The sequence below is a fragment of the Aspergillus affinis genome (assembly GCF_023601865.1).
Source record: "Aspergillus affinis strain CMG 70 chromosome Unknown NODE_12_length_464043_cov_86_772839, whole genome shotgun sequence".
NCBI lineage: Eukaryota > Fungi > Ascomycota > Eurotiomycetes > Eurotiales > Aspergillaceae > Aspergillus > Aspergillus affinis.
Window position 1 is genome coordinate 163,932 of NW_026515793.1, and position 12,940 is coordinate 176,871.

Below are 12,940 nucleotides of genomic sequence, written 5' to 3' on the forward strand. Positions count from 1 at the left end.
CATCGTTCTCGTTCCATTGTGACTTTGTCTCGAATCTTTCTGGACCCTCTCCGTGTCTTATAGCTTTTACTACTCCGTACTTCCGTTGCCATCCCCTACCTTATCCATCCCCGTGGCTGTCATCATCGCCCCTCGAGCTGTCTCTACTACTACCTACCTACTACCTCTTATCTTGCTTGATTCACTCCCACGGAATCATCCTCCTGTCTCTAACGAGTTCGATCGCTACTCTGGTTTATCCGCTATCACTATCACCATCACCGCTTTCCTCGCTGGTAGACCACCGGATCTTGCCGTAATTCGAGGGGTAACGACCAAAAGAAGGATGGATCGGGGTGCTACGCAGCAACAGAAATAAACCAAACGACTCGCAAGAAGTCTCAACCATTAGAGATCGATTTCGACACCGATTAATTTCCAGATTAGAATTACATCGCATACCACTCTCTCCCGATTTTATCGGAATTCTGCATTTCGACGCTTTTCACAAACAAATTTTTTTCCCCTTTTCTCTCTCTCGGTGTTAATCGGAAGCTCGCGGAGTTGCACGGTCCTTCATCAACCCACCACCCTAACAACCTTGAAGTCTCCTGAGAAAGAACAAAAAATACAACAAACCGCATCATGTGTCGACAGTACTTCACACTATACGCGTGGTGTCAATGTGAAGAAGACGCGGGTCATCAACTCTGCGCCTCTCGCAGGCAAGACAGCTGCCCCGGCACGTCCATAGAGACGGTGCATATGCAGTGTTTCTGCAACACTCATGCAACCAGAAGCTTTAAAACGGAAAAGAAGTCCAAGCGATCATGGAAAGGATCCTCTATCAACAGCGACGATGAAAAAGGGACAATGGCTCCCCGTCGGCGATGGTATCATCTATGTGGAGTGCGATCCCGGACATTCTGAATGGAATGTCTCCTCCTTTCTCCTTTCTGTATTTCCCTCTTTCTCTCTCACTCTTGTCTTTTTTTTTTTTTTTTTTTGTGATTTTTCTCTCTCTCCTGGATATTGGGTAAGCGACAAAGGACCGGTGTTAAGTTTCCTTTTCAGGGATTTGGGGTTTGAAGGCGTTTGATCTTTTGTTTATCTTTTTTTATTCTTTTTTGGGGGTTTTTGTGAATGTGGAAACTCATGTTAGATATCATATCTGCCGATGAATTTTTGGGCAGACACATATCCCTTGATTATTATTATTGAATGAATGTCTACGGCCATGAGGGTTTAAGATCCATTCCATCGATCAACGACGATCTTCTGGTCATATCGGAAGATCGAGATCGTAGGTTGTATTCCGTAGTCAGAGAACGGAGTCTAGAAAGGGCGAACCGGAGAATTGGGTGGGGGAAGAGAGAGAGACAGAAAGAAAGAAAGAACGAAAAGAAGGAAGGAAGGAACGAACCAGGGGGGAGAATGGGGGATCGACGGCCCCTTTTACCGCATCTCCTTGTTTGCATGTTTCTCCCCTCATTCAACCTTCCTCTCACTTCCCCCTTTCTCCCTACTGAACTGCCAATCTCCTTTGTGACTCTTACCATTCGTTTTCTTTTGCCCGTTTGTCGGCGAATCCAATAAGACCACTTACTATCACGCCTCCATTGTCCTCCCTCCACAACGACCAATGCGACGTTCATCGGCATCATGGACCCCTCCAACCGCGATGACCCTCCATCATTCACTCCCTCTTTCACTCAAATGTCTACCTCTTCTTCTCCACCACCACCTCCTCCAACCATCGATCCTACGCCTTGGTCTGACCACCTGAACTACTCTTCTACCGTCGTAACTCCTTTGCCAGCTTCCCCTCCCGCTATACCCTCTTCGTCGCGACTATCTCCGTCGAATGCGCCCCCGCGTTCGGAGTTCTCCCAGGTGCATTCAACCCCTCGACGCACCACCAGCTCCAACTCCTTGCGAGATGAGTGTCGCCGGTCTTCTTCCAGTCTGAAAAAGCGCTCGTCTACTGCCTCGCTGCGATCGATACATCACGGGAGTGGGGGGTCCCCGCGTCCTACTCTGTCGCGACAGTCTTCGTCGCCCACTTTCGCGACCTCCCCTACCGCCGCGAACACCCCAAACATGTCGCTCAAAAAGCCGTCTTTACATGCTCCGCATGAAAATACCCTTCCCACCGCTGCCTCCATCGCCGCCGACCACTTCCACAAGGAACTGGATCTACACCAGTCCGCGGATCTACACTCCCAAACCGTCGTTGTCCTTCACAACGCTTGCTACGGCCACCGTTTCTCGCGTCCCCGGTCGTCGCGCACAGTTTTGAACACCATCGTGGAGAGACCGGAACGGATTCAAGCTGGGGCGTTAGGTGTTTCCGCTGCCTATGTCCGCTTGGCGCATAGGTATACAGGTGGCCGCTTTGGTCCGCACCCGGATCTCAACCCGAGCCATCTGCCCGTGCCGCCATTTCAGATTCGAAGGACGGAGCGGACCATGGCTCTCAGCTCTCCCGCTGTCACGCATGTGCATGGAGCGAAATGGATGGAAGACCTGAAGAGCATGTGCGATGCGGCGGAATCCCGTCTGGCGCTGAACGGTAATGAATTGACTCGACCCCGCAGCGCGGGCAAGGATGGCGCCGACGTGAATGCCCCCGATCTTCACACAGGAGATCTGTACCTATGTTCGGAGTCCTTGAATGCGTTTGAGGGCGCTCTTGGGGGCGTCTGCGAAGGCGTAGATGCCGTCCTTGGTCCTAGTTCAGCCACGCGCGCCTTTGTGTGTATCCGACCCCCGGGACATCACTGCCCGTCGGGTCACCCATCCGGGTTCTGTTGGATCAATAATGTTCACGTCGGCATCTCCCACGCTGCCATGACACATGGCCTGACGCACGCCGCAATCCTGGACTTTGATCTGCATCATGGCGATGGCTCGCAGGAGATCGCGTGGGACCAGAACCAGAAAGCGATAACCGCTCCCAGGAACGCAGTCAGCTACAAGAAAGCCATGACGGGTTACTTTAGCCTTCACGACATCAATTCCTACCCCTGCGAGGACGGGGAGCTAGAGAAAATACGCAACGCGAGCGTCTGCATCGACAAAGCGCATGGCCAGTCCATTTGGAACGTTCACCTGGAGCCGTGGAAGACGGAGCGGGAATTCTGGGAGCTCTATGCTACCAAATATACGGTGTTGATTGAGAAGGCCCGCGCATTCTTACGTGCGCATACGGAGCGCCTTCTTGACACGCCCCAGGGGCCTCGGCCCAAAGCGGCCATCTTCATTTCCGCCGGATTTGACGCGAGCGAATGGGAGAGCGCGGGCATGCAGCGACACAAAGTCAGCGTCCCAACCGATTTCTACGCCAGGTTCACCGCCGACGTTGTTCAAATGGCGTCCGAGGAGGGCCTAGGAGTCGACGGGCGCGTCATCAGCGTCCTGGAAGGCGGATACAGCAATCGGGCTTTGACAAGCGGCGTCCTGAGTCACCTTTCCGGGTTGAGCGATTCGAGGATGACTGCTGACAGCGCGGATGATCAGCGGATGAATCGGTTGGCCGCAGAGATGTCGGATCGTCTGGGAATATTCGATGCCGAGTCAGAACCGAACCCAACCACCCCTTTACCACAGACTGTCTATGACAACGACTGGTGGTCCCCCGCCATGCTGGAGGAGCTGGAAGCCCTGGTTTATCCTCCGTCAGCACCGGCCAAGTCGCGCGAGAAAGCAGCGCCAACCTACTTCGCACCCACGCAATCATTCACCGCGAAAGTGGTCGCCACGCCGCGCGATCGCAGGTCCAACGGCTCGCAGATAAGTGTGGACCACGAAGCGCCGCCATTACCCCCGGTCGGCTGGGCCACCGCGACGCATGAACTGTCGAAGATTCTCATCCCCAGCGATCGACAGATTGCCAGCTATCGGCCCGAGGAGCTCAACGCCGAAGCATCGCGCTTACGGCGGGAGCGACAGACGACCATCGACGGCGCCGGCAGTGTCACGGCGTCAACCGCCCCCGAGGGAAACCGCAGGAAGCTCCGGGAGAGAAAACCCAAGACTTCACTGCCGAGCACTCCTAGGGCGCAGACCCCGAAACGACAAGCGCCGCGGGACAACCGCAGGACGACGATCGACCCCGCCAGCGACCTTCCGGATGCCATCAAGGACGAGGCCTCACCCGGTATGCGTCCGGTCCGCAGAAAGAGTGCCACTTCTGCTTCTACGTCCGCGTCGACGCGGCCATTGCCAGGGGACCACGCCGTGAGAGAGCCTGCTCCAAGAACCTCGTCAAGCGGGTATGGTCGCCCCGGAACTGCAGCGAGTAGTCGCAAAACGAGCAGCTCGCGACCTACCACCCCGAAACGCCCTGCCAGTCCTCGCAAGGCACCTCCAGTCCCTCAAGTTCCGTCCGGCTTTCTTTCATCTGTGGGGTCCGGCGAGGGAGCGGCTGGGTTGCCGGCCGAGTCGACCGGGGCAATTCCGCAGGATGACATGGACAGTCTTGCCGCTGGGGTGCGCAAGCTGAACATCAAATTAAAAGTGCCATCTCCAGAAGAGTACGCCGCCAGGGAACAAAAGGCAGCTGAGGAACGCAAAAAGCGATTGACCAAGCCGGCAAAGACCCTTAAACCGCCTAGAATGGCTCCCGGCGTCAAAGAATCGCGTCCATCCACGAACAAACCCGCCTCTCGTTCTTCCTCGGCTCCCACTAGCTCTCGGGTCGGTCCCCGCGCTCTTGCGTCGCCAAACAATGCTGGCAGATCGGAAGAACCGGGGCATTCATTCGCCTCGTCAGCCGTGGTCCCGGGATCGAACACTGCCTCCGGTGGGTTAGAGACAACCAATGTTGCAAATCAACATGGCTGGGCCGATCTCGAGGCAGTTTCCAACCCAAAGTCGTCCTCGCAGGTGCCCTCGACCGAGACGGCAGTGACCTCTCTCGCGACATCGCCGGGGGCCATGCCGCAGGTCGACGGGACCCATTCAACTCTATTCTCACCGCCGACCTCAGCCGGTGTAGACAAACACGGACTACCTGTCTTTACGTCCAGCAGTCCGATTCCCTTTGCATCAACTAGTCGTACTGCTCCACCCAACGCAAATGAGACATCAGAGCGTTAGTCAATGGCGCTGCAGTCCACTTCGTCTATTCTTGCGAACTTACATCTGCACTCCCACTTTCTCTACAGGTTTCGTATTTTATTTCTCTCATCATATTACCTGCTATTTCTGTCGGCTTTTCTGTGTTTGATATACCCCTTGTCTTTGAATGAAATGATCCGCGTGTCTCGTGACCCGTAACCTGCTGTAACTTACCAGACCGTATCGTATTGTCTTATCGCCGATCTCCGTGGCTGAGTCAGCCCTCCGCATGTGCCAGCGGTTTCCAGCGATGTCTGCTGCCTTATTCATCTCCCTCTCTCTCTCCTTCTCTCATAGTTATATTCCCAGGCTGCCGCACGGCCTTTTCCTCCCCTTGACGCTTTGGTCTTGTCATCGATCTCACTCTCTTCTACTATTTCTGTTCATTTGTCTCCGCCACCATGTCCCCAATCTCCGTCAGCAAAGGTCAATCCCAAACCTCGAGCGCCGATCCCGCCGAGTCCTCCTTCACGCAGATGGCCGACAAAGACCTCGAATCAATCGGCCGACACTGCCAGTTCGAATACTGCCACCAGCTCGACTTCCTTCCCTTCCGCTGCGAGTCCTGCCGCGGCACCTACTGTCTCGACCACCGCACCGAGACCGCCCACCGCTGCGCGCGCGCCGGCGAATGGGCCCGCCGACGCAATGGCTCCTCGAACAGCAACACCTCCTCCGCCGCCACGCAGAAACCCACCATCTACAACTCGGACCAGTGTGCCCACCTGCAATGCAAAACGCTGATCAACACGCTCACGGACCCGGGCGTGCGCTGCCCAAACTGCACGCGACAGTACTGCCTGAAGCACCGACTCCGGGAGGAACACGACTGCGCCAAGATGGCGCCGCGCGGGGCCGGACTCGGCGGCGCGGGGACGGCGGGCGTCAACGCCAACGAGACGCTGAAGTCGATGTTCGCGCGCGTGCGCACCTGGGGCAAGGACAAGAGCGCCGGGCTGGTACCGACGCCGAAACCGACCAGCGCCGCGGGCCGCATGGCGCAGCTGAACGCCATGAAGCGCGCTGCGAAGGGGGACGCGTCGGTGCCGGCGGACCGGCGGGTGTATCTGCATGTGGCGGGCACGGCCGACACAGAGCGTGCTGAGTCACCGGCCGGGGATTTCTTCTTCGACGCCCGGTGGAAGGTGGGTCGGGTGCTGGACGACGCCGCGCGGCGGCTACATGTTGAGAATGTGAACAATTGCGCGGGTGAGGAGGCCCGGCTGCGGATCTTCCATGTCGAGTCCGGCGAGTTTCTCGAGTTCTCCGAGTCCATCGGGCAGGGGAAGGTCAAGTCCGGGCATACCATTGTCCTGTTGCGGGGGCCCGGGGTGGCTCTGGGGAAGTAAAGAATGGTGTTAGCATATTTTGCATGAGCGAATGCGCTTCTGATTCATAGAGGTGTTCCACCTTCAGAGGAAGGGGGGATGGGGTTTCTGAGTTTGCCAGCTTTTTACACATTTCCCGAAGTTTTTTCTTGTTTTTGTTACGATACTCCCCAACGCGTGTGCCTGTTATTTATGTAAGTCGTTATGTATAGAATTTTCAACGAAAAAAGTAGAACAAGAAGAAGATCATGACAACGTTATAATCTATATACAATCTAAATCCTGGTATCATATAAAATGCCAACCCCTCATCCCACGTGAAGCGTCAACAAACACAAACAAGCCATCTAAACACTCATCTGCATCTTGATCGCCTTATGAGGCTTATAGCCGATCACCTCGAAGTCGTCCTCCTTCCACCCGTCAACGACACCACTGCCACGATCCTCGCGCTTGATCTTCAACTCCGGGAACTCCGTCGGCTCGCGCGTCAACTGCTCCTGCAGCGGCTCTATGTGGTCCAAGTACACGTGCGTGTCACCCATGGAATGGGTGAAGGAGCCCGGGTGCAGATCCGCCGCGTGCGCGAGCATATGCGTGAGCAGGGCGTACGAGGCGATATTGAAGGGCAGACCGAGGGCGGAGTCGACGGAGCGCTGATACATCAGACAGGAGAGGTGGCCCTTGGAGCCAGGGCCGTTGGGAAACGAGACGTAGAACTGGGCGAACATGTGGCACGGGGGCAGGGCCATGAGCTTCAGGTCGGCGGGATTCCAGGCGGACATGATGATGCGGCGGTCGTAGGGGTTGTGTTTCAGCTTATGGATGACGTCGGCGAGCTGGTCGACGCCCTGGCCAGTGTAGTCGGTCTTCGCGTCGACATAGGGAGCGCCGAAGTGTCGCCACTGGAAGCCGTAGACGGGGCCGAGGTCGCCGACCTCGCGGTGTCCGAGGCCGACCTTGTCGAGGAACTCGCGGCTGCCGTTGCCATCCCAGATCTTGATGCCCTTCTCGGCCAGCGGGAGGGACGAGGTGCAGCCGGAGATGAACCAGAGGAGTTCGGCGACCACGCCGCGCAGGAACACGCGCTTGGTGGTGAGGAGGGGCAGGATGGGGACCGGGTCGCTGGTTGGGGTGGCGCCAGGCTTGGAGAGCGAGAAGCGGAGTTGCTGGCCGAATATCGAGCGAGTGCCCGTGCCGGTACGGTCGGGTCGATGCTCGCCCTCGGAGAGGATCGTTCGGATGAGGTTGAGATACTGATGCTCTTCATGGGCGGGGTTGGCAGGCGTGGTGGGATCGCTGGTGCGAGTGTCGGGGTTGGCTGCGGATGGAGACATGATCGATGCTGTGACGGGGGTAGGAATGTATGCTCAGGATGCAAAAGCCAACTGAGTCAAGGGCAGTGATAAGAGAGGAATTAAGTTGGAGTTGGGGTTGGAAGCGGAGGGGCAGGCCAAGCGCGCGTACGCGACGCGGCACGCTATCACGTGACTTATACTACGCGTATCTATGGAAAGTCATTACTACTAGTTACCGGTTTACCAGGTAACTATGCAAACCAGAATTCAGCGGTTGGAAAATGTTGAAAAAGAAAAGGTCAACCTATTATATTATATAAGAGCAGATATCAAGTATATTCTAAAGCAGTTCTAACCTTCTTTATCATAATTATTTTACCTTGTAGTAGTGATAGGCTGTCAGTCTCAGAGTAATTCTGTAGATAGCAGCCAGGAACAGAAGCCCATCAACGTGATGGAATGATCTTGATTCCAACTAATCCTCCATCAAATCAACCCCGACTTCTCGAAGTGCTCCGATTACCCATTCCGGATACTTTGATTTCTCCCCGTAGAGGTTGTGGAAGAATTGCCGGAGGAATGCCGGGAACCGGTCCTCCAAGATGGACTGACGGGCAGATCCCATCAACGACAGCAGGTAATGGACATTATGAATCGTGAGCCTGTATGGATTAGAACCGCACAAGGCGAAGGGCAAGGGCAAGAGATCCTACAGATGAGCTCCAACGGTCTCCTTGGCGGCCAAATGGTAGATATATGCGCGCGTTATTCCGAGGCCGCCTTGGTCTGTCGGCCGACATATCGTACAGGTGCATCCTTCTTGCACTGGTCTGAAGTCTTCCGCAAAGGATATGTGCCGAAGATTAAGGCTCCCGCTGGGAACGACCGCGTTTCCGAATCGCTGTTGTGTAGGTCTGGGTTAGCGCTTCCTTGATTTCGCTCGAAATAGATGGTAGACTTACGGCAGTCCTTGTTGGCCACACGCAGTCAAACATGTCTGCACCGAGGGCAACGCCTACGATGAGATCCTCGGGGTAACCCTGCCAAAAGATAACTCGTCAGATGTCATGTGTCCAACAATGGAGTGTCTTAACCTGGACAGCTTACCACACCCATCACATATCTCGGCTTGTGCTCCGGAAGCAGCTTCGTGCATGTACCGACCCTGCAATGACATCAGCTAAAGCCCACGACCGTTCCCCAAAAACAGTACATACACTTTACAGAACTCCTCCTTCGCCTCACCCCCGGAAAGACCACCAATAGCGATTCCGGGCGTATCCCGCGCCACCATTTCGGCACAGCATTGCCGGCGCAACTCCAGGTCCAGACCTCCTTGGATAATGCAGAACAGATTCTGGCGCTCAGGGTATTGGTGGGCATCGATGCATCGGTCCAACCATCGGACAGATCGTTCCATGGCTTCATGGATTCTGGCGTGGTCCGGAGAGGTAGTCGCGATCACATCATCCAATTGCATGATGATATCGGAGCCGATCGAGTTCTGTAACGAAATGGAGTGTTCGGGGGTGAGCAGCCTGGGCGTCCGAATTAATTAGCCTTAATCCACTCCCACAGTGCTGAGTGAAATCAAGCCGGTCCAGATCACATACATCGGAGAGCCATCGTGAGGGCTGAGAAACCGAACGCCTTCCTCCGTCACCTTAGCCAGTTTCAGTAGCGAGACCATCTGGAAACTGGATGCGACCGTTGTTAATCGACGGCCAAAGCATTGTTGGGTGATGTAGATCCACCATCTCCGCGAGATGGACCAAACTCACCCGCCGCTGTCCGTCAGGATATTTCGATCCCATCCCTGCAGCTTATGTGCCCCGCCCACCGCATCCAGCACCTCCTGACCGGGCTTCAGCCCCAGATGGTACGTATTGTTCAAACACAGCATGCACCCGGTTTCCCTGAGCTGGTCATACGTCAACCCCTTCAGGGACGCTTGGGTCGCGACGGGCATGAAAATCGGTAGGGGAACAGAGCCATGGGGGAGCTGCAGCGTGCTGGCACGAGCTCCAGTTGTCTATGGGCACCACACGGGTTAATAATGTCAGAACGGCGCGGCCAGAAGACAGATTCATCCGCAGTCGAGCTCCCTACTCACTGAGCATTTCGCGTGTAGATCAAATGTCAACGCAGAGGGCATTGACTTGCGCGGGGCGGGAGCTGGTGGGGGAGTAGCAGTAGACATGGTTGCGGCGATGTATGTCGTGCTGAAGGTGGGGACAGGGATTGCAATCCCTGGGAGCAAGCGACTTGTTGACAGAAGTCTATAAGACCATGTACTTCTCAAAAGCCGAATGCATGTCATCCAGGGAAAGGCTCTGGAGGGGCTGCGTTGGCGATAAGAAAAAGTAGGACAACATCAAGGGAATCAATCCATTATTGATAATCCCGGTGGTTTGTCTTGTTTGTCTTGTTTGCATTATGTCTAGCCGCGGTTCGCGGCTGCGCTTGTAGGATACAGTGCGTAGCTGTACGGTACGGTACGGTACTGGACCATCCGTACGGGTCTTCCCTTCCCCAGATGTTTCCAGTTTTTCCCCACATCGACTGTCTAGTAGTAGTTAATAGAGTCAGTATCATTATGTATGAACTCAGAGTAGAAATTCTTGAGTCTGATCACTAAACGCAGTAGCATCGTCCTCCTTGTTGGCTCACCGCACTCGAGGCCAACCCGATCAGCAGACCCGTCGGAGTTGGACCGATGTCCGCGCAGGGGGTCCTTTTTCCCCGGCGCTCACTAGTTCGATTTCTCTATGCGGAGAGAGGCGAGAGTTCTCTCGTACAGCTCCTGAAAAATTCTTAATGTGTTGTTAAGCTCACCCTTGGCCTGCAGCTTCCACCACCATGAGTGCGTCAGAAAAAGGCCCCAAGGAAGCCGAAAATCCAGATTACGTAGAGTCATCTCTAGATGTGAGTGTCGGTTTTGAACTGGCTGCGCGATGGCTAGCCCTAACACCTCCCAGGGATTAGCCAACGATGAGGACCTGAAGGCGCGCGAGAAGGCGCTGGTTTGGAAACAAGACTTGCGCATCGTTCCGTTGAGCGCCGGGGTCTATCTTCTCTGCTACCTGGATCGATCCAACATCGGTGGGTTGCAACCGAGTCGAGTTTGACGGCATTGGCTGACCAACGCTCGTGAAATAGGGAATGCAAAGATCCTCAACGAGAATACGGGGGACGATCTCCTCACGGAGACGGGGATGAGCTCGTACGAGTACACGTGAGTTAGACCGCCCGGCCAAGTCTGCTCTCTGCGCTGATCCATCGCGATTAGCATTGCGCTCATGGTGTTTCTTATCGCCTACGCTCTCTTCGAGGTCCCCTCGAACTATTTCTTGAAGAAGCTCAAACCAAGTGTAAGGCACTGTGCCCTTCCTAGACTAAAATCAAGACGCTTGCTAACATGATTATAGCGATGGATTGCGTTCCTCATGCTATCATGGGGGGCGTGCACAATGGGCCTGGGCGGTGCGCATAACTACGCCCAGGTGACCGGAATTCGCTTCTTACTTGGAGGTGCGTAGAGCTCTCTGCTCAGCAAGCGTTCACCCTGCTTATCGAATCACAGTGATGGAGGCCGGGCTCTTCCCAGGACTTGTGTATTTCTTAACCTTTTGGTATCGGAACTCGGAGCGCTCCTTACGAGTGGCCCTGATCCTAGCATCGGCCACTTTAGCAGGCGCCTTTGGAGGCGCCATTGCCTACGGGGTAGGACATTTGAATCAAGTCCACGGCCTGTCAGCATGGCGCTGGCTGTTCATCATCGAGGGTGCTCCGTCCTGCGCATCGGCCTTCCTCGTTTGGTTTTTTCTTCCTGACTATCCGGAGTCGGCTTCATGGCTCACCCCCGAGGAGAAAGACTTAGCAGCACAGCGACTCCACCTTGAAGGTTCCCAGGGGAAAGCACAGGCGATGACATGGGAGGAAGCGAAGGGGGTATTGACAGATTGGCGCCTCTACGCCCATTATGCAGTGAGTGCTTCGCGTTTTTCAGCATCCCTCTCCGACCGCATTGTCTAACCCTTGTGTGTGCCAGGTGTATTTCGGTATATCAGGCCCCTTTTCCAGTCTGTCGCTCTTCACTCCGGTCATCACCAGTGGTCTCGGTTATGCGAAGCTGCGCGCTCAACTCATGACCGTCCCACCCTGGGCGGTAGCATATGTAGTAACCACCGCGGTCGCTTGGTCTGCGGATTACTTTAACAGGTAGGTCGTTTACCCTTGAGGGGAGGCACTTCGAGGCGTGGCAAGCTGACTTTGGCATTTCAATGCAGTCGGGGTCTTCATTCAGCCATCTTCTCCTTCATCGGAGCCATGGGGTTTTTAGCTTCTGCCGTGCTTCCGGCAGACGCCTACCTGGTAAGCATCGGGTTCCGCTTTTCTTTCCCCATGCATGCCAAGGCCAAGGCCCCGAGATCAGGAATACTGACGCCATTTCAGCACCGATACGGTTGCCTCATCGTGGCGACCAGCGGCGCATTTGCCTGCATTCCACCCTTACTCGGCTGGCTCTCCGCCAATATTCGGTCCACCGCGGGAACGGGGCTCGCAATTGCGCTCAATGTTTCTTTCGGGGCACCGGGGCAGATCGTCGGCGTGTGGATCTACAAATCCAACGAAGCGGAACGAGGCTATCCGACCGGACACTGGACCAATGCGGCGTTGCTCCTTGCGGTATGCGTGGGGTGCCTCGCGTTGCGACTTTATTATGGATGGAGAAACAAGCGGATTGTGGTAGGGGAGAAGTTTGCATATTAGACGATGAGACCGGAGCCGGGGGTGGGAAACACTAATCGTAAATTGTTTTCCTGATCGAGGGGATCGGGATGTTAGCGAGTTGGACGAACCATGGAACGGAGGGGGGCACGTGAGCAGCGAAATAAGGTTAAGCTCACCACAGTGACTGCACCCCGTCCCAAAGACTCGGGTCCGTCTCAAGAAACGACGAGAGCATACAGGGCTTGCCCGGTCTGCAGTCAAGGGATTCAAGGGTCGCGGTCGAATTGAGGGGCTCCGACACCTGGGAGTCAAGCCGCAGAGAAGAACCAAAAAAAAAAAAAAGAAAGGAGCAATGAATAAAACAAAAACCCCGTCAGAATTATTAATACTCAGCTACATCAGACATTTGACCAAATCAAATAAAATTCTCAGGAGAACTCAGACCCCAAAAATGAACGCAAAACTGCAGTGAAAACTTTT

General features: G+C 55.1%; 5 protein-coding genes across 5 annotated transcripts; 3 read left to right on the forward strand and 2 right to left on the reverse strand.

Annotated features, from left to right (window-relative positions):
* Nucleotides 1–1,695: 1,695 nt before the first annotated feature.
* Nucleotides 1,696–5,079, forward strand: KD926_001460 (histone deacetylase hosB; the record flags this gene model as incomplete). The annotated part of the gene is made up of 1 exon (XM_053096694.1): nt 1,696–5,079. One exon carries the CDS (start codon nt 1,696–1,698, stop codon nt 5,077–5,079), a length of 3,384 nt encoding a protein of 1,127 aa, XP_052959211.1.
* A 422-nt stretch (nt 5,080–5,501) lies between these two features.
* On the forward strand, nt 5,502–6,449 carry KD926_001461 (AN1-type zinc finger protein; the record flags this gene model as incomplete). The annotated part of the gene is made up of 1 exon (XM_053096695.1): nt 5,502–6,449. One exon carries the CDS (start codon nt 5,502–5,504, stop codon nt 6,447–6,449), a length of 948 nt encoding a protein of 315 aa, XP_052959212.1.
* A 326-nt stretch (nt 6,450–6,775) lies between these two features.
* KD926_001462 (thymidylate synthase) lies at nt 6,776–7,765 on the reverse strand (the record flags this gene model as incomplete). Its single annotated transcript, XM_053096696.1, has 1 exon — nt 6,776–7,765. The coding sequence occupies one exon, from the start codon at nt 7,763–7,765 to the stop codon at nt 6,776–6,778; it is 990 nt and encodes a 329-aa protein (XP_052959213.1).
* Nucleotides 7,766–8,201: 436 nt separating this feature from the next.
* On the reverse strand, nt 8,202–9,926 carry KD926_001463 (tRNA-ribosyltransferase family protein; the record flags this gene model as incomplete). The annotated part of the gene is made up of 8 exons (XM_053096698.1): nt 8,202–8,388; nt 8,440–8,627; nt 8,689–8,766; nt 8,834–8,891; nt 8,944–9,264; nt 9,340–9,423; nt 9,508–9,758; nt 9,840–9,926. 8 exons carry the CDS (start codon nt 9,924–9,926, stop codon nt 8,202–8,204), a joined length of 1,254 nt encoding a protein of 417 aa, XP_052959214.1.
* A 659-nt stretch (nt 9,927–10,585) lies between these two features.
* KD926_001464 (putative MFS transporter) lies at nt 10,586–12,499 on the forward strand (the record flags this gene model as incomplete). Its single annotated transcript, XM_053096699.1, has 9 exons — nt 10,586–10,651; nt 10,705–10,828; nt 10,886–10,961; nt 11,016–11,097; nt 11,155–11,257; nt 11,310–11,713; nt 11,778–11,947; nt 12,016–12,100; nt 12,182–12,499. 9 exons carry the CDS (start codon nt 10,586–10,588, stop codon nt 12,497–12,499), a joined length of 1,428 nt encoding a protein of 475 aa, XP_052959215.1.
* Nucleotides 12,500–12,940: the final 441 nt, after the last annotated feature.